General features: G+C 32.7%; 1 protein-coding gene across 1 annotated transcript; it reads left to right on the top strand.

The window, feature by feature from the left end:
• Positions 1-210: 210 nt before the first annotated feature.
• Positions 211-22229, top strand: LOC133173633 (N-alpha-acetyltransferase 15, NatA auxiliary subunit-like). Its single transcript, XM_061308613.1, has 22 exons — positions 211-382; positions 2130-2214; positions 2378-2482; positions 4084-4172; positions 6988-7056; positions 9344-9478; positions 9787-9934; positions 10244-10363; positions 10800-10895; positions 10998-11104; positions 11904-11976; positions 12074-12243; positions 12474-12626; positions 12722-12850; positions 13096-13245; positions 13572-13635; positions 13720-13907; positions 18143-18251; positions 18962-19060; positions 19406-19549; positions 20427-20530; positions 20689-22229. The coding sequence occupies exons 1-22, from the start codon at positions 326-328 to the stop codon at positions 20851-20853; spliced, it is 2559 nt and encodes an 852-aa protein (XP_061164597.1). The 5' UTR covers positions 211-325; the 3' UTR covers positions 20854-22229.
• Positions 22230-23580: the final 1351 nt, after the last annotated feature.

The raw sequence follows: 23580 nt of genomic DNA, 5'->3' as shown, positions 1-23580 counted from the left end.
CAAAATTTCAATCTCGTTCTTTAAAGAGCTTGAAAAGAGTATTAAGATTTCATTGCATAAAACGCTTTACTGATTTTCGGGTGATCAACAAAAAAGATAATTTATTTTTTTGAAAATCGATATCTTATTTGAATTATGTACAGGAATATTCTCGCAGTTATTTTTGAGGGGTTAATTGTTATCCTCTGCCAAGAGTAATTTTAGTGCGAGAACATAACGAGACTTGCGTCCTCCATATTGAAATTTTCCACCTCGTGGTTTGATTTGTTGATTCCATGGGAATTGTTGCCTTCGGCAATAATTGATACCCCAAAACATCACTAAAATGCCAACAAGCAACCCCCTTCCACCTAAAGAAAATGCTCTTTTCAAAAGAATCTTGGTATGTACACTTAAATGAGTAAAAAATTGTGTTGAATTTGTGGGCTGGGCGACCAAAATCATGAATGAAAACGAATGAGACTCACAACATCCGTTATATTGTTGCATGATGGTTTTAGGGGTTTCTAAACAGCATAGTAGCAGAGTATAATGTTTGACAGTGTGACCAATGGAATTAAATAAAATATTGTTTTTATTTCTTATTTTAATTAAGGTCCTTACTCAGGTCCAGTACAATCTCTTGATTTAGCTATATAGCACGATTTAGCTATATAGCTTGATTTAGCTATATAACTTTATTAAGCTATTCAGAATAGTTTGATTTAGCTATTTTATCACACTTTTTTCTTAAAATAAATGTGTTATTTTCTCAGCATGTACAAAAAGTCTCACCTTGGTGCAGTGATAATATTCAATCTTGAACTCTTTTGAAAGTAATGAATATTAAAACCATTCATCAAATTGCATCTACTGGAGAGACTTTGTACTCAAAGCTCTAAAAGTTTTGGGGCTGTATTAAGCAACTGATACAGTTACTTCTTCCATGAAAATATGAAGGAGGTCAATTATGGTCAAGATAATTGATTGGTAATGATTCAGTACAATGAGAAGCAATCATACTTATCCATGCCTCAATGCACACAAGGTACTATACAGCTACTCAAACAATGGAAATTCATCTTGTGCTTAAAAGTATTCAAAAGCTGCAATGTTAGAACTATCTTTAATTTTGGTTGTTGTTTTGATAGCCCATAGTATATATTATTATATGAATAATCAAATACTTGCGACTTTCTGTCTATTTCTTACAAAAAACTTTTTTGTGAAAAACTGCATATAAATAGCTAAATCAAGCTATTTTGAATAGCTTAATAAAGCTATATAGCTATTTCAAGCTATATAGCTATTTCAAGCTATATAGCTATTTCAAGCTATATAGCTAAATCAAGAGATTGTACTGGACCTGTAAGCTCTGTAGTTTTTCAGATTGATGTTAATAGTTAGTTGTTTAGTTTTTTATAGGATAGGGATAATCATAAATGCAGTGTATATTTGTAACACAGCTTCAAAGTAATTGACTGTTGTTTAGAAACCAAATTTTAAATGAATAATGTTTTTTCCATCATAATCATATGTGCCAAGAACCACACTCTGTGGTAAAATTTTTATTTTTGTTGAAATTCTGAGAACTAGAACATTTTTTTTCCCCAGTCAGGCATATGAAGTATAAATTCACTGTGCATATTCTAGTTCAGATTTTCCTCTGTACATTAATGTCTTTGGAACTTGCTAACTTTATAGGCTTGTTGCACTTGCTATAGTTTTTTTTTTGTCATCAAAATTTTTTTCAACTTGAAATTTCATACATGTATTGCCAACAGGTCTGATATAGATTTAGCCATTGACCTTGATTTATCTAACATATATTGGGTGTTTTTTGTTATTATCATTCTTTAAGTCTTTTGTGCATCCAACATCATTAACAAAAAAAAAAAAGAACATTTAAATCTGTACCTTCATTATAGTTGATTGATTCTGTTGCAAAAAATTGAAATGTTATCATTACACTTGGGGACTTAATGACCAAATTTCCAAAAAAAAAATTGAATTGCAAAAATTTCCTGGTTTTGGTATATATGAGAAATGTTAAAGTACTTCAACATTTAACTTTAATTCATGTGTAGCTCTTCCAAAAGCTTGCTTGCCTCACATACCTTGCCAAACTATACTTTCATTTTTCCTTTCAGAAATGTTATGAGCAGAAGCAGTATAAAAATGGGTTGAAATTTGCAAAGCAAATTTTAACAAATTCAAAATTTGCAGAACATGGAGGTAAACTTTCACAATTTCTCAAAAGTATGATTATGATGATTGAATTAGAATTGCATGATCTATTACATGGATTCCTTGAAAAGTGTAACTTATGAAAAGAGAAAATTCTCAATATCAGGAAAGATTTTGACTGGATATTTGTCATTATTTGATCTGTTTATAGAAACATTGGCTATGAAGGGTTTGACCTTGAATTGCCTGGGTAAGAAGGAAGAAGCCTATGAGCATGTAAGAAGAGGACTGCGAAATGACCTCAAAAGTCATGTTTGTATCCTTTATGAAGAGGGAAATAGTATGTTGTCAAAAGATTTTGGAATTCAGACCAGACAAAGACTTTGTAAAGTTGTTTCTTATAATTGCCAAATTGCATACAATGCTATTTTTAAGCATTGATTGTAAGAATTACTATTGCATTTAAGAAAAAATTTGCATGTAAACAAAACAGTACCAATACCATCTTCAATTGTCAGTATAGTATACATTACAATTTACTTCTAATATTAACAATGTTTTTTGTTAGCATGTACCTTTTTAAGTCTCATGTTAAGATTTACATGTGAACAGGAAAGCCTTGTTTTCCTCTTAAGGGAAATAATGTTTTCCTCTTGTGGGAAATAACATGAAACATTTTGTTTTTGATTTTTGTAAGTAATTATTAATATAATATCAGGGATAGACATTAACTTTCATATTCACCTGCCTTTCGGGCAAGTGATCTCAAACTTTGACTTGTCCAAATGCAAAACTTGGTTGCCCAAAATTAGGAAAGAAGAAAATTATGCTAAGAAAAAAATGTGATCAAAAAACACTTATAATATGCGTTTGTAATTAAATGTATACCACTGTCCTTGTCAATTTAACCTCTTAACACACACTGCCATGCAGCAATAATCCTCCGTTTCCTTTTAATAAAAATCACATTCTTAAAAATTATTTTCGGTAGGATCTTTTTGTGAATTGTAATTTTCAGAGATATCTGTGAAGCAACGCTAAAAGAAGATAGTTGCCACGAAACGTATATTTGATCAGGATATATCATATGTTACTTATTTGTAAGTGAATAAATAATCTAAATAAGTACGAAGTAGGTAACAAAGTTGTTGGAGGTTCTAGCGTATTTTACCACGAAAGAAAACAGAAAACTGAACCCGATTTTTAAATGAACGGTATAATCTAGAAACGCTATCAAGGAATTCCGAATGATGTCAGTCAGGTACCTGGCGGAAATCAAATGTTCAATGTATTTTCTATTTACAAATTAATGAAAACTAAATGATATATACATTTGTATGAAAAAAAAAATCACTTGCCCGATAGGGCAAGTACTTCGACAGTTTCACTTGCCCGAACTGAGAATTTACTTGTCCCGGGCAATCGGACAACCGTTAACGTCAATCCCTGAATATCAAGTGTTTTATTACTTATTAATAAGATGAAAAGCATTGAAAATTGGCCAATGTTTTTGTTCGCATGTGCCTTTTTAAGTCTCATGTTAAGATTTACATGTAAACAGGAAAACCTTGTTTTCCTCTTAAGGGAAATAATGTTTTCCTCTTGTGGGAAATAACATGAAACATTTTGTCTTTGATTTTTGTAAGTAATAATTAATATAATATCAAGTGTTTTATTACTTATTAATAAGTTGAAAAGCATTGAAAATTGGCCAATGTTTTTGTTAGCATGTGCCCTTTTAAGTCTCATGTTAAGATTTACATGTAAACAGAAAAGCTCTGTTTTCCTCTTATGGGAAAAACATGTAAAATGTTGTTTTTAATTTAATTCTGTAATTAGTAATTGTTATAATATCAAGTGTTGTATTTCTTATTAATAAGTTGGAAAGTATTGAAAATTGGCCTTGACGCTAATTAGGTTGGCATGTTTATGGATTACTGCAGCGATCAGACAGGAAATACGATGAGGCAATTAAGGCATATCGTAATGCTTTGAGATGGGACAAAGTAAGGATTGATTTTTAGCTCACCTGAGCTGAAAGTTCAAGTGAGCTTTTTTGATCACATTTGTCTGTAGTCTCAGTCTGTCTGTCTGTCCATCTGTAAACTTTTCACATTTTCAACTTTTTCTCCAGAACCACTGGGCCAATTTCAACCAAACTTGCCACAAAGCATCCTTGGGTGAAAGGGGTTCAAATTTGTCCAAATGAAGGGCCACATCCCCTTTCAAGGGGAGATAATTAAGAATTGGTGAAAATTTGGTGTTATCTTTTAAAAATCTTCTTCTCAAGAACCATTGGGCCAGAAAAGTTGAAACTTATGTGAAACCTTCATTACATAGTGTAGATTCAAGTTTCTTCAAATCATGACCCCCGGGTGTAGGATGGGGCCACAATGGGGGATCAAAGTTTTACATAGGAATATATAGGAAAAATCTTTAAAAATCTTCTTCTCAAGAACAAGAAAGCCACGATTAATCATATTGATTAGAATCATCCTCAGGTAGTGTAGATTCTAGTTTGTTCAAACCATGATCCCTGGTGGTAGGGTGGGGCCACAATTAGGAGTGAAACGGTTCACCGCGGTATCGATGCACCGCGGTATTTTTTCTCGGTTTGATACACGGTGCAAAATCTCTAATTTTCGGTTCGGTTCATTTTTCGGTCGGGATCGTTATTCAGTCGGGTTTGGCATAAGGTATAACACGTTACTCAGTATAAATAAGTATAGAAAACGTAAATTTTTGATGACTGATAGCTTGTAAAATAATTTTTGACAGTCAAATAATTTTAATCAATTTCTTCTAGTCAATTTGCAAATAAAATTCGTAAAATATGTGACTAGATTTAGAAAAAGAAAGCATAAAACAACGTAGAATTTGTTTCCTTCTATCAAAATGTATCGTATCGAAAATAACCGAACCGAGACAAAATTATACAATACGTATCGAACCGAGAAGGAGGTGTATCGTTTCACCCCTAGCCACAATGGGGGATCAAAGTTTTACATAGGAATATATAGAAAAAATTTTTTTAAAAATCTTTTTCTCAAGAACAACAAAGCCGTGATAAGTCATATTGATATGGAATCATCCTCAGGTAGTGTAGATTCAAGTTTGTTCAAATCATGACAGGTGATCAAAGCTTTACATATGAATATGTAGGAGAAGAAATCTGCTGACGAAGAACAACAGGGCCATATTGACTCAGGTGAGCGTTGTGGCCTATGGGCCTCTTGTTTTGTGTAATAAAAGGGTTTTTTAAATCAGAAAATATCTTGATGAAAAATTAATCTGACAAAAACCTTGAAACAATTTATAAACCTTATATGGAACACAGTGTGTTTGTAAACATGAAGCATGGCTTATTTGTAATATGGACAGAATTCTTTCGACAAAAATTCAGGACCTGAGATGAATTGTAACTTTCAATCCATATGACCTTGACTTTGTCTAAGTGACTTTGGGTCAGTTTCATGATGTACTGTCTTATTATAAGCTACCTTGTAATGTATAATCATTACAAAGTTATGGGCTTGATATAATTCTGCTTCTTTTTAACTTTTGCAAGATAAAAGAGTTCACTTCCAATCGTTCTGACATTATTCAAATGACCCAGGTCCAATGTTGTGACATCCTCTGTGAAAAATACTTTCTGTCCAAAATATGAAGTCTATTTAAATTTCAAAAGTAATGACTAAGGTTGACGTTGCATACATTCAAGGAGACAGACAGGCTAAAAACAGTATTTTACTGATCTTCAGTCCTGGGGACATAAATAAATATTATTATGCCCCCGGATCGAAAGATCCCTGGGGTATATTGTTTTTGTCCTGTCTGTCTGTTTGTCTGTCTGTTGTCAACTTTAACCTTGCCCGTAACTTTTGATTGGTTGGAGCTATGACTTTCATATTTCCTATGTGTATTTCTTGTGACAAGACCTTTCTTTGGGTACCATCATATTTGACCTTTTTACCTTGACCTTGGAGTTTGACCCACTTTTGCAAAATTTTATGAGACTTTAACCTTGGCCATAACTTTTGAATAATTGGTGCTTGGGGTTTCAAACTTCACATGTGTATTCCATGTGACAAGACCTTCCTCTGGATATCAACTTCTTTGACCTTGACCCAGGAGTTTGACCTACTTTTGAAAAACTTTAACCTTGGCCATAACTTTTGAATGGTTGGTGCTAGGGCTTTCATTCTTCACATATGTAATCCTTGTGACAAGACCTTCTTTTGGATACCAACATTTTGATCCTTTGACCTTGACATAGGAGTTTGACCTACTTTCATAAACTTTAACCTTGGCCATAACTTTTGAATGGTTGGTGCTAGGACTTTCATACTTCACATATGTAATCCTTGTGGCAAGACCTTCTTTTGGATACCAACAACTTTGTCCTTGACCTTGACGTTTTACTTATTTTTAGAAAACTTTAACCTTCGCCATAACTTTTGAACAGTTGCAGCTAGGTCTTTCAAATTTCACAGGTATATTCCTCGAGACAATACCTTTCTTTGGGTACCAACTTATTTTATCTTTTGGCCCGGATTTTGACTTGCATTTGAGAAACTTTCACCTTCGCCATAAGCTGCCATACGGGGGCATCAGTGTTTCACAAACACGTCTAGTTTTTAATTTTATCTTTTGGCCTGGATTTTGACTTGTATTTGAGAAACTTTCACCTTCGCCATAAGCTGCCATACAGGGGCATCAGTGTTTCACAAACACATCTTGTTTTTAATTATATAGATGATCTTATTTAGTATTTTTTCAGATATAATGTGAGTGTGTAAGCCTTATAATTTTTTTTTTCAGGATAATCTACAGATTTTGAGAGATCTTTCTTTGCTACAAATACAAATGAGAGACCTGGAGGGCTACAGGGTAGGTAGAGGAGAAAGTGGTTTCTTTTAATTATGTGGGGGCGGGGGACTTAAGAATCAAAGGATTTGTATATGATGCACACAGTGGATTCTGCTGTCCAATGTAGGGAGGACTTACCTGTATATCCACACCTGTCATAGTGATTTATCTGATAGAGACAAATTTCTAGAACAGTCCTGATGTTGAGTTTATTATATCTCAGGGCTCAACATTAAGGCAAGTCCAACCGACTCAGACTAATAAAAGTTTGGTCCAGTCTAGTTTGTTTCAAGGTAGATTGACTGGCCATGTAAAATATTTTTATCGAAGTTCAAATTAAGCAAAAATTACAACAAAAGTTTTCGATTTTCTTGCTTACTGATTTGGTAGATCAGGTTTCACTTTCATTTTTCAATCCCAATGAAAAGTAAGATAGCCATGAAAACTCAACTTGTTTTATTGTACTATAATAGTTTACTGATTGTGAGACATTAAATACATTGTTATTAGTATACTTGTCAATATTTCGTTAATAGTGCAGCCCTTTCATTTTCTCATAAATGCCAACTCTACCAAAATTTAACCTTGCTGCTAGGTCATTGTACTTACAACAACTGTTGCACAGTATGTGTTTAAAGGATGATGTGACATAACTGCTATCTGGGGCCCCTTTTTCTACGACGAATCATATTTAATCTACAACGATTATGATAGTTTACAAACATGAGTGAATAAATACGACGCCTTTTGAATAGTTTCAATAGTTCCGACACATTTTAATTATAAGGATTACTGCATTATCTATGATTTTTTAGACCCTATGACCAGCTGATGACAGCAACATTCGGCAAGGTTTGTTACAATATGTTCTTTTATGAAAAGAGAATAGGCGGGTCTTAGTACAATAGACGGATATGCATGTCCGAGAAATTTACCTTATATGGCTATTGTTATTATTTCGCACATAGTCGCTTACCGAGAACAATTGTCCAATCCGATGACAGAACGACAAACATGCTGTCGTTTACTACGTTTACATTTTATCATAGACACATGGTTTAGGTCAATTTACACATTATCTCTACCACATTTCAAACTTTTAATGGGCAGCCAAGGCTGTTTATACATAATAATACGCATGGGACCTCAGCGTTTACCGTTCTGGGTCAAGAAATGCACATGAAACTTGTATTCACTGATACTCGGGAATACGTGTAGACCCAGCGAATTGCCCACCAAACGCTATACAAAACTTTATGTATATTTATAAATCAATTGTTTGTAATTGTGAGCTTGGAAATGGTAGATCCGTCCTTAATCTGTGACTCAAATGCATAAAAAATTGTTTATTGGAAAGTAGGTAAAAAAAGCCTTTCTTCCAAGCATAAAATTTTCTTAGTATTTTTGTGGTACTCACTAGCTAGTAATGCATCTCATGTAGCTGATTGGTCAGTTAGAAAGTATGGCCAGTGCCTCGATTAGCATATGAATATATTCTTTCGTCAAAAAAAAAATAGTTTCGTTGATCTGTTCATAATAGGAAAGGACAGCTAGATTTTACCATTTTTTAAAAAACAACATGTGAGCGCAGTTAGGTACATTTTTCTCCTTTCACATATAGGTAGATTTCAATAAAATACAGTGACCAGCCAAAGGAGAAAAATGTACCTACTTGCGCTCGTATATTTTAAGGGCTTCAAAGAGTGGGGCGGGGCCAAAATTCAATGGGAATCGGATGTAAACATGGTACCCCTACCCAAATGAAAGATCTATATCTTCCAAATTACGCTTCTATTTTTGTTAAAAGTAGTTTTCCATAAGGGTACACATATCAGTGATTAGTTGCATGCAAAAATTAGAGTAAAATTTGGACATCGAATTTTTTGTCAATTTATCGGGGGCCGTATGTCACATCATCCTTTAACCAGTAGGTCTAGAACTAAATGGAGTTGAAATACAGTGATATACATTTCCCATTCTGATAATTTCTTATTTGATGATATAATTTTCTTTGCACCAAAACCAACTTAGGAAGAGCATCGATTTGCTTACATTGATTTTATTCGACTGTGGGATTTTTTTTCCCCCATGTTAATATTCTTGTAATATTAAAGAATTCAATGAACGATGGATATTAGGTCGGTCTAGTGAAATTAAGATCAGGTCTAGTAAAATTTTCAGGTTCAAGTCCGACTGGTCTAGTTTATTTTAAGGTTTTCATTGCTATTTCTAAACACATATGTTTACATAGTATGAGAGGACATTTGTTCTTACTCTAGATTTGTACGATTGTTTTGTTATATTTCAGGAGACTCGGTACCAGCTATTGGTACTACGTCCAGGACAAAGAGCCTCCTGGATCGGTTATGCAATGTCTTATCATCTGTTAGAAGATTATGACATGGCTCTGAATGTACTAGAGGAATTTCGAAAGACTCAGATTGTAAGTTTTTCTAATTGTATTAGAATTGGGAAAACGGGTGTGTTTTTGCGTAACCCATGTCTGTCAATCCCACTTCGGTTTCTGTGAACTAACCTTTAAAACTGTTGGGGTTGGGATGATCATATTTTAACAATTGGTTAGTCTGAAGAAGATTTAAACTTAGACTGTTATATGGGCAGTGTAAAAAACCTCATTTCGCAAATCTGCTTATTAATTATCAAGCAACATGAACCATCCCTCAGTGGACTGGTTTTTTTTTGTATTTGAGGATTTAATCAGAATGTTATTGATTTTGCTTTCTTTTCTAGCCAAAGAGTTTGGACTATGAGCACAATGAATTGTTGATGTATCAGAACTTAATTATGAGAGAGGCAGGAATGATTGATGAAGCCTTGAACCATTTACAAAGATATGACAAACAAATTGTAGACAGATTAGGAGTGGAGGAAACCAAAGGTATTGTCTTACATGCCAGTGTAAACCAATGTCATGTATCAGGTAGATATTAGAATTGACATGCACAAGCATTGCATTGGATAACCTCTACAAAACTTTTAATCTGTCGATTGCAAAATTCTGTTAATTTCAAAATGAACAATTCTCCTGTTTTAGCACTTAATTAGCAGTTGATTAACAAATACAATATATATGCATGAAATTTAATCTAAAGCATGTACTGTATTCAAATATGGATATTAAATGGGACAGTTCGTAATCCTATTGATTATGTTCTGCTGTTTATTGTATGATGTTTATTTGTAACAGCTGAGTTACTGCTACAGAAGGAGAAGTATAGTACAGCAGCTGATATGTACAGGAGTCTGATCAACCGAAATCCTGAAAACTGGGCGTATTATGAAGGTCTAGAGAAAGCTGTAAAACCAGGTAAGCCATCTTAAAGAAGAACCAGGATTTTCTTAAATTGTGCTCTAAAAGAAAACAACTTCAAACATCCTGTAACTTAAGCATCAGCATCTTCAGTGAGATGCAGAGTTCACATTTGTTGGTTTTGTATATGATGGAAATGAAACATATTCATGTATGTATGAAGACCAAAGAAATGAAAATAGTCAGTTTTAGTTGAATGCAGCTGTATTGCATTAGTGCATTATTTTGTTTGATGAGGGGGGCAATACATTTAAAAACTAGAACTAAACATGGTACAGGATATACATGTATTTATTTAAATTGAATATAAAGAGAGATTCCTTTTGCTGCTAGAGACTTATGAATTTCAGTGAAAAAATATGTACATTGTGTATATACATGTAGCTTTACATAGACTTTGTAAAAACACACCAGTATTTCATTTTAAATCCAGATTCTGCTGAGGACCGTCTTAAATTGTACACTGATGTAGAACAATTGTACCCCAGAGCTTCAGCACCTAGGAGACTGCCATTGAATTTTGCCGAAGGTTAGTGTTAATATACACTTTTACATGTGGAAATTTTTTTAATTATAAATATTACTGTAAAGAAACAGTTTGAGTTTAATCTATGCCGTATTGTTTCATCAGGTAGCACATTCAGGTGTTTGGCTGATACATATCTGAGACGAGCCCTCCACAAGGGTGTCCCACCACTTTTTGTCACCATAAAGAAATTGTACAAAGACTCAAAGAAGGTGAGTAATAGAGTATGAAATTGTGTAATTTATTTTTAGTTCTAAAAACTAGATTGTATTCTTTCCATTAGATATAAATGGTTAATGAATGAATGTGATTTTTTCCCCAAGTATATACATCTCAAATTAGTGCTTTTATCAAATTCTTTACCATCATTTTTGTGAGGAACATTTTTTCCTGCTAAATAAATTCATGTATCATGTTATAGTGCCAAATGCAACTGCCAGGTATCTTCACAACAAATCATAGCATGAACGTTATGTTGAAGTATATTACTGTCCAAATGTTTTCTTTGTATTGAGTTAAAGTATACAAATCAAATTAAGTCCAGGCTTCCTTCACAATTACTGATAACTTTTAACTTTATGGCCTCCAGTTGTAGAAAAAAGACAATTAAGCATAATTGTTCAACTGCTTCGTGAAGCATATACAGTAACCATGTCTAAGTAAAGGAAGAAAAGTCCTGATTCTGTACTTATATAATTCCATCATCCTAAGATGCTGTATTAGCATCACCCTGCTCATCTACTTGTATATATACCCCAGATCCTTGATTAATAACAGAAAAAAGTATAAAAGAAGAATTTAAATAGTTACTGTTGTCAAGGGTTTGTATAAGCTATGTAATTACAAATCTCTAAATAAGTGATAATAATTTTTTATATGTATATAAAGCTATGAAATTACAAAGCTTTTGCTGATAATAATTTTCTCTGTATAAGCTATGTAATTACAAAGCTTTTACTTAGTGATTATAATTTTTCTGCCAAGATTTTTCTAGATCTGTTTCTTTTGCAGATGGAGATTATAGAGGACCTAGTTTTAGGATATTTGAACTGTTTGAAACAATATGGGAAATTTGATAATTCAGGTAAAAAAAAGAAAAAAGGAAAGAGATACATATTTGATTTGTAGGTACAGGTGAAGAAACTGTTTTTTTGTCCTTATACATTTTCTTTATTTTACAGAGAGCACTGAACAAGAACCACCTACCACAATACTGTGGGTGTACTTCTTTCTAGCCTCACATTACGACTACAAACAGGAAACCCTGAAAGCGCTGGAATATGTCAATCTGGCGCTGGACCATACACCATTACTGATAGAGCTGTATGTTCTTAAAGCCAAGATCTATAAGGTAAAACCGTCAGCACTCTGGATAGCAGTGTTTGGTCCTGGTAAAAGCCTTCAAAACTGTGTAGGAGTTGTCATATTTACTTTATATTCTATAGAGAGGAATTTTTGGGAAACTTTAAACAGACAACAAACTTTGCAGAGAATTGCATATCTCAGATCAAAGTTGTTTAATATTTATATATTGTATATGTAATGTATGTAAGTGAATTGTAATGAGTATGTTCTCTACAGCATGCGGGTGATATTGAAGAGGCTGTGCGACTCATGGATGAAGCACAGTCCTTAGATACAGCAGATAGATACATCAATTCCAAGTGTGCCAAGTACATGCTGAAAGGCAACTTAGTTCAGGAAGCTGCAGATATGTGTTCAAAATTTACAAGAGTAAGTGTAAAGTGGATTTATTTGATGTTTTCTTGCATATTTCTGCTCTACGTTACTTTTAGATTGTAACTCTCCGAATGTTTTCTTAACTCCAGGAAGGTGTGCCTGCCATGGACAATTTAAATGAGATGCAGTGCATGTGGTTTCAGACCGAGGCAGCAGAAGCCTACAAGAGAATGGGCAAGTGGGGAGATGCTCTGAAAAAGTGCCATGAAGTAGACCGCGTATGTACTGCAAGCAACAATATATGAATTACTGTTCAAAATTGAGGGAAATTGTTTAATCAATTAATTCATTTATGTAAAGGTACATGTATACATATATTGAAAATAATCATTTATATTCAAAGAAAATGACCTTGGATTCTACATTTCTGTAAGATCCTGTAGTTATCTGGAGTCCTTTTATTGTAATATAATCAGTAGTCTTCAATTAAATAGTAATTTCTATGGAAGATATTTGGTTGCAGCATTTTACAGAAATAATTGAAGACCAGTTTGATTTCCACACGTATTGCATGAGGAAGATGACTTTACGAGCATATATAGGTCTTCTGCGTCTGGAGGATAAACTCCGAAACCATCATTTCTACTTTGAGGCAGCGATGACTGCAATTGAGGTACTGTTCTATGTTCATGTGAAGATAAGCCATGTTGCCTTCATAGTGTTCACTCATGAATTTTGTAACTTCTAAATTTTTGACAGTGACATCCATGTATTTGTTGGATACTGTTGATAAATACATAAGCAAAAAAATTTCCTCCTACACTGTGTATGTCATGTGATTTGTGACGGAGATGCATGTAATTTAGCTGTTGGAGGAAAATGGATTCTTTAAAGCATCAATTTACCTATATTTGTCTTTTTCACTTAAGAATATTAAAAAAAAATGAATACCAGAAGTAATGTGAAGAAAAATATATTTATTAGACATTTTTTTTTCAGATTTATTTACACCTTCATGATCATCCATTATCTGACAGTGATCAAGATAAAAACCAAGATACAGGTATGTACTAGACAGTCCTTGTATGGACTTAACTTCACAGCACTTCCATATTCAGTCATCTCATGTATTCTTTATAATTTCTAGAAAATTTGACACCAAGTGAACTCAAGAAACTTAGAAATAAACAGAGGAAAGCGGCCAAGAAGGCACAGCAAGCACAAGAGAAACAGAAAGCTGAACATGATAAAAAAGAACAGGGGGTCAAAAAACAGACTGATGGTGAGCTAGACGGTCCCAAGGAGGAGGAACTGCTGCCAGACAAACTAGCCAGGGTATGTAAAGATCAGATAGACTGGCCAGGGTATGTGTAGATGGGTCAAGTCCACTTATGCATTCCCAATAGGTGACAGTGTTAGTGTGTTTTCACACAGCTCCTCCAAAAAATTTTTGGGGAAGGATAGGACACCCTTCAAATGAAGGCTCATCAAATTTGCTCTCTTTGGATAAATACCAAGGTGGTATGTCAGATTTGTGTTCCAGCAAAATGTTTGCAAAAACATCTGAAAATGAAAGTAAAAGCAGGGTATACACAAATTAAAAAAAATCAGCTCCTTTCCATTCAATGATAACACAAAACTGAAAATGGTTTTGAATGTAGAATTTTCTCTTCTTTCATACACATATCAAGCATCTTTAGTTCAGAAGACCTACTGATTATATATGCTGAAAAAAATGTAAACACAAAAGGACAGCAAACCACCCTTGCAAGAAATGAAAGGATTTGTAGAATGTGCGACATGAATTGTGTGGAAGATGAGATTCACTCACTGATTGAATGTCCATTATATAAACATGATAGACATGAATTTTTTGAGAATATTGCTAAAAATAATAAAAAATTTTATTGTTTAACAAATAAAGAAAAATTTTTGTGGATTATGTCTAAATGCAAAAGAGTAATAATATTAAATTATTAATACTCTAGTACAAATATACATGTTACAAATCTTTGTACGTTTGCTAATTATATATATGTATATATATATATATTTTTTAAAGCATTTATTATTGGTAATCCCCATCTGCTATAATCATCATCATCTTCTTTAGTTAGTTTCTTTTCTTTTCTCTTAATATCGACATGTTGTTACTATCAATTTTGAATTTCTTCTTGTGTATATAATTCTTTACTTGTATGCCCTGAGGGGCCCCAAATTGGGATCAATAAATCTTATCTTATCTATACTGCTTGCAAGTAGAAGAACTATTTTGTTTTTGTGCTCTACTTTCTTCCCCTGGCAATTTTAAAAATTATTATTGGTATGTATCCAGATAGAAAAGTCTAGCCAGGGTATGTGTAGATTAGTGAGACTAGGCAAGGTATTTCTAGATAATATAACATAGCCAGGGTATAGATAAGATACACTAACCAATAGCCATGGTATGTGTAGATAAGGTAGACTACCCAAGGTATGTGAAGACTTGAGAGATCAGAAAGAAGAAGTTGCACTGAATGTGCATGTATATGATCAAACTTGTCCTATTAACCCATTTTTAAGCAACTTCACTAAGTGTTTAAGAAATTTTACTTCCATCTATGCTCAAAAGCTTCTTGTTTTTACTTTCTTTGTAGGACTTAAAAATTATTAAGGGCCCCACTCTGCAGGTGCCCTGAAATAATCAGTCTGTCCGTCCAACTGTCCATCCAATATCATTTGTCTGTATTATATTTTCTCTCTCCTGAGCCCAATCTTGCTTATGCTTCACCCATAGAGTGCTCATGGGTAGAGGTTGTGCAGTGAAATTGAACCAAGTTTCTAGGTCAGTGTTATAATTCAGAAAACACTTCTGTGTAAAATCCTTGACTTTAACTTATTTTCTCTCCCATTGATCCAATCTTGCTCATACTTGACCCATATGGTACTTGTTGGTACATGAATTGAGTTTGCAATGACCTTGAAAAAAGTTTCTAGTCAGAGGTCAAGGTCATAACAGATCTCTGTGTAAAATCCATGTCAAAGCATGTTTTACTTTCACTTGCCCCTATCTGGTTCATACTTCACCTATAGAATGTTCTTCGGTAAATGATATGCAGTGATCTATCAAGTTTCTAGGTCTAAGGTCAAGGTCAAAGCATATTTCTTTGTAAATCCTTGTCATGAGCATATTTTCTTTCCCTTTTGCCTAGTCTGGCACTTACTTCACCATTAACCATTTTTTGCCTAGGCAAAAAAATTCTCTGTGGAAAATCCTTGTTTACAGCATATTTTCTTTCCCAATGTTCCTATCTGAATCATTCTTCTCTCACAGTGTGCCTGTGATTAAGGATGTGCAATGACCTTGAACCAAGTTTATAGATCTGAGGTCAAGGTCAAAGCAGATATATGTATAAAATTCTTGTCATGAGCATATTTTTCTCCTCTTGGTCAAATATAGCTCATATGTCAGCCTAGGGTGCTTTTAGATAGAGGAAGTGCAGTGACCTTGAAGTAATTTTCTTGATCAAAGGTGAAAGTTAAAAAAATTCTTTATAAAATCCTTGTTTAGAGCATATTTACTCTGCTTTTTGCCCTACTGGAATCATACTTAACCCTTAAAATGTTTTTACATAAAGGATGTGCAGTGACCTTGAGCCAGTTTTCTAGATCAAAGGTCGAAGTCATTGCAGAATGTCTAGAGCATAGATTCTCTCTTCTTGGCCACATCTAGCTAAGGCCATAAAAAATTAATTAATAGTTTCTCAGGCCAAAAATTTCAAAATTTAATGTGGCAGGCAGGTTTGTTTTTTTTTAAAATTTAAAAGCAGGTATCTGTCAATCGATCAACAAAATGATGATATTAACTGATTCTCACTTTTTTGTTATCTTAATATACTAATTATAATGTACTCAACTTTAAATATGTTATCCTAAACATTTCTTTAAAAGTTAATTAATAAAGGACTGTATAGAGTAGAAGAATATTTTTTATCTAATAAAACCTCTATCTATTATTGTTATGAAAAGGGAAATAACTCAATTTTCTTTCTCAACTTGGAAAAATAGAAAATTGAGTTATTTCCCTTTTCAAAATGTCAATAAAATTGATCAATGCGGCCGTTTTTGACCTGATGCGGCGGGGTCTGAGAAACTATTGATTAATTTTTTTTTGGCCTAATACCTTACTAAAGAGTGTCCATGTGTAAAGTGTAAGCCAAAGGTCAAGGCCACATTCCAATTCCAGTCCTTTACAGGTCCCTTTCATCATTATCCCCTTTATTGAAAGTAGGGCCCTTTCATATGGGCACCATCTTGATGATATCTAGTTTGCTTGTTTATTAATTTCTGAATCTATTCCCATGAATTATAATATGTGAGAACAGTTTTATTCCATTTCATCAACCATCTTTTTCATGTATAAAATCTAAATCTAAATAATTACAGATATTGTGCCAGATATTAACACTTGCCATCACCCGTGTGTAGACAGTGTGAATAACATGATAAATCAAATTTATAAGAAATTCACATTTATTGGATCATAGTCAGCACTTGTTTCCTCACCAACCAATAGGTGTGAATGGGAATTTCCTTTAATATCTTTCTGTGGGATAGATGTATGTATATGTAGGTGCAAGCCTTTGCAGATTTGGGATTGTTGTGAATTTTTTGTAAAATGTACAAACATCCTTTTTGAATTTGAAACCATTCTTTGTTTAAATATCAAACATGATCATCCAAGCTAGTGAGCACTGGTAGTCTGTTTCATTCCCCATGATAACACTTAGCTAACCAGTATGGGAAGATGGCTTGCAAAGTTGGTTTGTAGATATTCTCCAACCATCTACATAGCATATGGAATTACTCTCTCATAAAGACTTGAATTAGGTTGGAATTTGTCCTTTGTACCTGCAATGTAACGAAAGATATTCTTAACTTGCACTGCATAGCTTTTCAAATGTTAATCATGTTAATGTTCAAAAAAAGTAGTAAAAAAAAAATGTTAATTTTTTGCATCATGGATGAATTTTGTTGAAAGACACAAACACACTTAGAAAGGTGTGTTATTTTGATTTGTAATATTATTTGTATTTCCTGAGATATTTGTTCTCATACTGTAAGAGTACATAGGTCGTATTCTTGAGCACTGGTGAGGCTGTTTGATATGGATCTTTAGAACAAGCTGATCAGAAATAAAGATGATAAAATTAAAGTATACGATACATGTATAATAATCTTCAATCTTCTTCATTTGATTTAGAATAAGTACAAACTTTAGTATAAAAGATTATTTCAAGAGAATATTGATTGGTATTTAAACCATTGTATCATGATATGTTTTGTATCATAAGGCATTTGTATCATCTTTTCTATACACTATAGGTGTCATGTTACATAGAAAAATACAGGTTTGAAGTCATTCAAACAGTTTTGAATGGAAATGTTTCACAAATTTAAAAAAAAAAAAAAAAAAAAAAAATACTGAAAGTTTCTAAAGAGGGTTGATTGGCATTTATAGATAGATTTGACCTACATGTATTCACAATATTGTAATAGTGTTTTCTATAACAGTCTTTTTACTCTTTCAGCCTGAAGATCCTTTGGAACAAGCAATTCGATTTTTAAAACCTTTACAAACATTTACCAGTAATAGAATAGAAACACATGTGTCTGCATATGAAATTTATAGTAGAAAAGGTAAGATTAAACAAAAAAATGTTAAATCTTTAATATTTTTGACTTCTTCAAATTAAGCATTTTCCAAGGGAAATAAACTTGTCTCAAAGCATTCTTGGGGTAATAGGGATTCAAGTTTGCTACAAAACATCTTTGTGTAATGAGAATTGAAATTAGTTATAAAGAAGAGCCATGCCCCTTTTCAAGAGAATATAACAAAGAAAAAGTAAAAGGGATCGAGTCATTTAGAAATATCAAGAAACCAGAAATGCAGTAGCCAGAAATGATAAAACTGGTGTTGAAAGTTTCTGTATTTAAAAAAAAGGATCAGAAACACAGCTTCAGATTGTCAAATAATGACTAAAATATCCTCAAGGTGTTCATTCAAGTTTGTTTCAATCATTGTTTAAATGATATCATGTTGGACCAACTGGAGATGTTTAGGGCTCCCCAGTTTTATAATGTAGTAGATATGGAAAAGGAAACCATTACATTGTATATAGCTTAGAAAAATCTTGCATGATGACTCAAGTGACCATTAAGGTCTATGAAAATTTAATATTTCTTTGCACTTTCTGTCCAATTGGTTCAAGGTTAATTTTTCCTTCATTTAATTATATCAAGGTTGTTAGAATTTATGTAAATCAAAATGTAAAATAAATATGTAAATCAAAATGTCATAATTTATAATGAGCAATTAGCTTACTATACTGAAAGAGAATTATTTACAGGTAAACAGTTGCTGATGTTGCAGGCACTGAAGAGAGGATGTCGAATCAATAAAGATCACCCACAAATACATGTGTGCATGATACGCTTCCTTTTAACAAGTGAGACAATTTGTGATAACTTTCTCTTCTTGATTTGAAATCATTGATAAGGAGGGGTGAAATAATTACAGAAAGGATCAAAATTACAGTTAACATATTTGTTATCTTCCCTTACATTAGATGTAGTTTCTCAAATCTTTTGGTAATTGTTAGAGAGAATTTAAAACTTTAAATCTTTTACCTAAAAAAAATCTTGTTATATATAAGAAACAGGTCTATTTGAAACATCTGTTGGGACAAAGATACAGATTGGTCATACATGTATGATTAAAGTCTTAAGGTCTTAATGGTAGATTTGATCACATACAAGCTCATATCAATGTTAGCTTATTTTGTTCTTTTCAGTAAACAAAAAGGGAGATATTCCAGAAACTGTTCAGAAAGTATTAAAAGAAGAAATGGATAAGCTTTATCATGGCAAAGATGCCAAGACTCTTAATAGTGAGTTCCTGGAGCGCAATAACAACTCGATTCTGCATAGATTAGCAGGTTTGTTTTCATCATTTCACTATGTCACAAGTACATGTATTTCCATGCATGATAAGTTGACTGAGCAGAGTAAACTCTGAATTAAATTTAGACCAATCTATTGTTCGGCTATGGCATTTTTTGTAGAGAACACAAAAGTATTCAATGTACAGCAGAAATTTCATAAAGAAAAAAAAAAACGAGACACATACTGGCTACCCCTAAGTTTAAGAATCTTATTTATCAAAAGTTCTCCTGGTGATGCCCCTAAACACATCATGCCTGGACAATAATAATCAATTCAGTATTGGCCTTTGTAATTTATTATTAGACAGCCACAGTATGCATTAAATGCTGATGGGATATAATGTTCTAAACACTTTTAAGTATTCATAAAGTACTTAATCAGTAATTATTCTTGCTTCTGGATACTGAAAAAAGAATGTGAATGATAATTCAGATGAAGAAGTTTTAAACTTAGCATTTTTTATTTGGTGACACATAATGATTTGGCATGCTATGTTTTCTTATGTAAACATGTTTTGTTTGCAGAACCCACGTCCTAGATAGTGCGTCATGAAGATTTTAAGTTTGATAACTGTGTTTAGTCTAGATTGATTAGTTGTTCAGATATTTGATTTTCAGAATTTTCAGTGATTAGTCTCAAAGACATTTCAAATTAAGTTTTTTTTTACAAGCATTAAATGTGAGAATTGAAACATTATTTACTGTCATATTATTTCAAAATGACATCAAAGACACCATTGTCAGATGACATTTAACTATGAAGATTGATGCATTTATTTATGGGTTATGACCCTCTTACAGCAGTTATTTAAAAAGAAATGTTTACGTAAAGAAAAGTATGTTATATAATTTTTTTCATGTCTTTATCCAGGTGCGAGGATGATGTATGAGTTGGATCCCACACCAGAAATTCAGAGAAAGAGTTTAGAATTAGCCACAAGTCTTTCAGATTCTTACACAGGGATCACCCGATTGGTTGAGTATTTTTACTTTAGAATAATTTTTAATAATTTTTACAAAAATTCTTTCGCTGATAAATGTCTTGGCATCAATATAAGAAAAGAAAACCAAAACATAGAACTGAATAGATTTTCATTGGTGGCACATTGGTTAATGTTCTTATTCTTGTTTAGAATTGTATTGAGGTGTTGGAGGCGATTTGTCGTGGAGATTTTGGATCTTGTGAATCCGCTGCTCAGGACTACCAGGCAAAGTGCCACAGACTTTTCCCATTGTGTCCCTCCTTCCTTATCCCGGCAAATAGCCATCCAGACCAAATCCTCGCCAATGGCTCATAGCAGACTGCTTCAGTAACTGTCTCACTGTGAACAAGTGGTCTGTCGTGTGATATAAAGGACGGAGTTCCCATCTGTCCCTGACAGCACTATTTATAGAACAGTGGTCCTCCGTGAACCCTGACATGGACAGGTCAATAGAGCTATAGACCCTCATCTTTACAGCTGTGTTATTAATCACTGCATCATCTTCTCTTCTCCCCCCTTTTTTGTCATTTTGTTCAGTTTTCAGCAAATGTACACAAAACAGATGATAGTATTTTTCATGGTTAGAGGCAGTGCTTACTATTGAGGTAAGCAAATGAAGAAAAAAATCAGAATGAGAGGTTGAGTGAGTGACATGTCTCTTATTTACTACACCAAATGCTGTTATGATATAGTTAAATCAGTATTCTGAAAATTATTTTTTTTTCTTTGTTTTTGACCGTATATTTATAAGACTGAAAGTTGCATTTGTAACATTAGCTCTACAAGTCAAAGACAAGAAGAGCTTATGTATTAGTAAGGTGTCCCTGATTCATTCGTCTGTCAGTAGAACATTTTCCAAGATGGTTTTCAATGTCCTGAAGACTTGGTACATAAGTAGACTACATCAAGATACACAAAATGTATGTTGGTTTTTGATTAATCAAACATCAAAGCATCAGAATAGATGTACACTTACATAATTCTATAGATTGGGCTTGATTTTGATGCCAAGAATTAAATTTTTGTAACTTAAAATACTGTTATCTATAAAATTCATTAAAATGTTTCTATAGAAATTTTCAGATATCAGTAAGACTTGGTATACAGAGAAATCATTTAAAGATCCACCCTCGAATTTCTTCTGACAAGCGATAGCACCATGGTAACTAAAAATTAAAAAATCTGGGAAGCGATCAAGATTGTAGAAGCAACAGAGGTCTATGAATTCTTTCAGTGTATGTCTTGTCTACAGTTTTTGGTCAATTTCAGTAAATTTTGGTATCCATGTTGTCTTATCAGATAAATACCTGTAATTATATACAGTATACTGGTTTTTTATATAATGAATGTTTTCATGGTTACTCTCGATAGAAAATTGTTTGAAATTCTTTTATAATGCTACTATACTCAGTTTGGACTGATATTAATCAAACTTGGTGTAAATGTAGACTCCATTGAGTTAAATATTTCTAAATACCACTTTCTTATTTTAGTGATATATGTCAGCATGACAAATGGTTTCTATATGATGCTCTATATGGAGTGCTTGTTTTAATAGAATAAAATGTGGTGTAAACTTTATCAAGAGATTACATGTGTTATTCTGTTAATCAAGTTTATTGCAATAATCAAATAACATTAGTGATTGAAGTAGAAAAAAATATCTGATGTGATTTCAACTTAATTTAAAAAAAAAAATCAACACTTTGCTCATTTTTTTGTGTTTTAAATAAGTAATAGTCATCTCTTCTTAGAAATATATTCATATATATAAATGCTTCAAATCAAAGTGCTAGTTTTGTCTAAGATGGTACCAAGTTCAAACCAGTAGAGCTACAGTCTCATCCAAGACTTTTGGTCTACTAGTGCTTTTTTTTTTATTTTGAAATACGTTGTAGCTTTGTTACATCATTTGTTCTTGGTCCAAATGTGAATAATGGTTCAGAGAAAGTCAGTTTGTGCGTCATTCATGACATTTGTGAAATATGAAAGATCATATCTTATGCATTTAAATGTCATTTGACAAAGCATAATGGGGTGTGTGTATAGTGTACACTTTTATCTACAATTTTTTACCCTGCTCATAATAACACAAAAAATCCCTTTTTTTTTTTTCAAAAGAAGCAGAATTGTTAGCCAATAACTTGTTAAATATGACTTTAGTAGTTCATATTTTCCATACTTGCAATAACATATTTTCAGTATGTTTCCAGTTGAGAATGTGTACTGTGTAACTGCATAAATAAGAATATGTAAAAACAGAATATAAATCATTATTGTGTTCACGCTAAGAGATTTGTTCAGTTTAAATTTCAGGGCTATTGTAAAAATGAATGAGGTATTGATAGAAACACTCCTACTTTTCCCTCCAAATTATTTTAATGTTTTTCTCTATTAATTTTTTTTTTATTTTTAGGGTTCAATGTATACAAATAAACATTTTTCTGGAAAATTGTCCATTATACATACAACATTATGGTATACTTGTATATATAAGTGTTACATGATACCACATATGTTTGTGTTTGTAGAGTTCACTGTTTCTTACAGTATATGTTTGTTCACAGTCTGTATTACTTACAGTATTTAAGATTTTTCTTACTTGCTCTTAAACACATTGTCAACAATTTTTTCTAAATCTCCGAAATCCAAAAACCCTAACCTAGAGCTGTATTCATTATTCGAGTACCACAATGAAGGGTATTTAGTAATTATCTACAGCATTAGGTATTTAAACCATCGCAACATGATTTAGAAAAGAAATCTTTAAAAGCTTACACTGCACATTCCATTCTACATGAAGTGTGGCATAATACATACTATGAAATAGTGTCAAATGAACAAATATTCAGTGCTTAATAATTCTGTATCCTAAGCTGTGTTTGTGTGAGTTTGAGAATTATTCTCTTTTTATTGAATGTTGTTTGATATGGGTGAAATATTCTTCCCTTTATTTTTTTGTTGTGAATGCTTATGAATTGATAAACCACATGTTGATGCTTGAGAATTACTGACCTGCAGTATCTGTGTACAAGCTTTCTG

Source organism: Saccostrea echinata, unplaced genomic scaffold (genome assembly GCF_033153115.1).
Source record: "Saccostrea echinata isolate AGI-Se365-2 ecotype Australia unplaced genomic scaffold, CSIRO_AGI_Sech_v1 ptg000056l, whole genome shotgun sequence".
NCBI lineage: Eukaryota > Metazoa > Mollusca > Bivalvia > Ostreida > Ostreidae > Saccostrea > Saccostrea echinata.
This window is presented reverse-complemented; position numbering and strand designations above follow the sequence as displayed.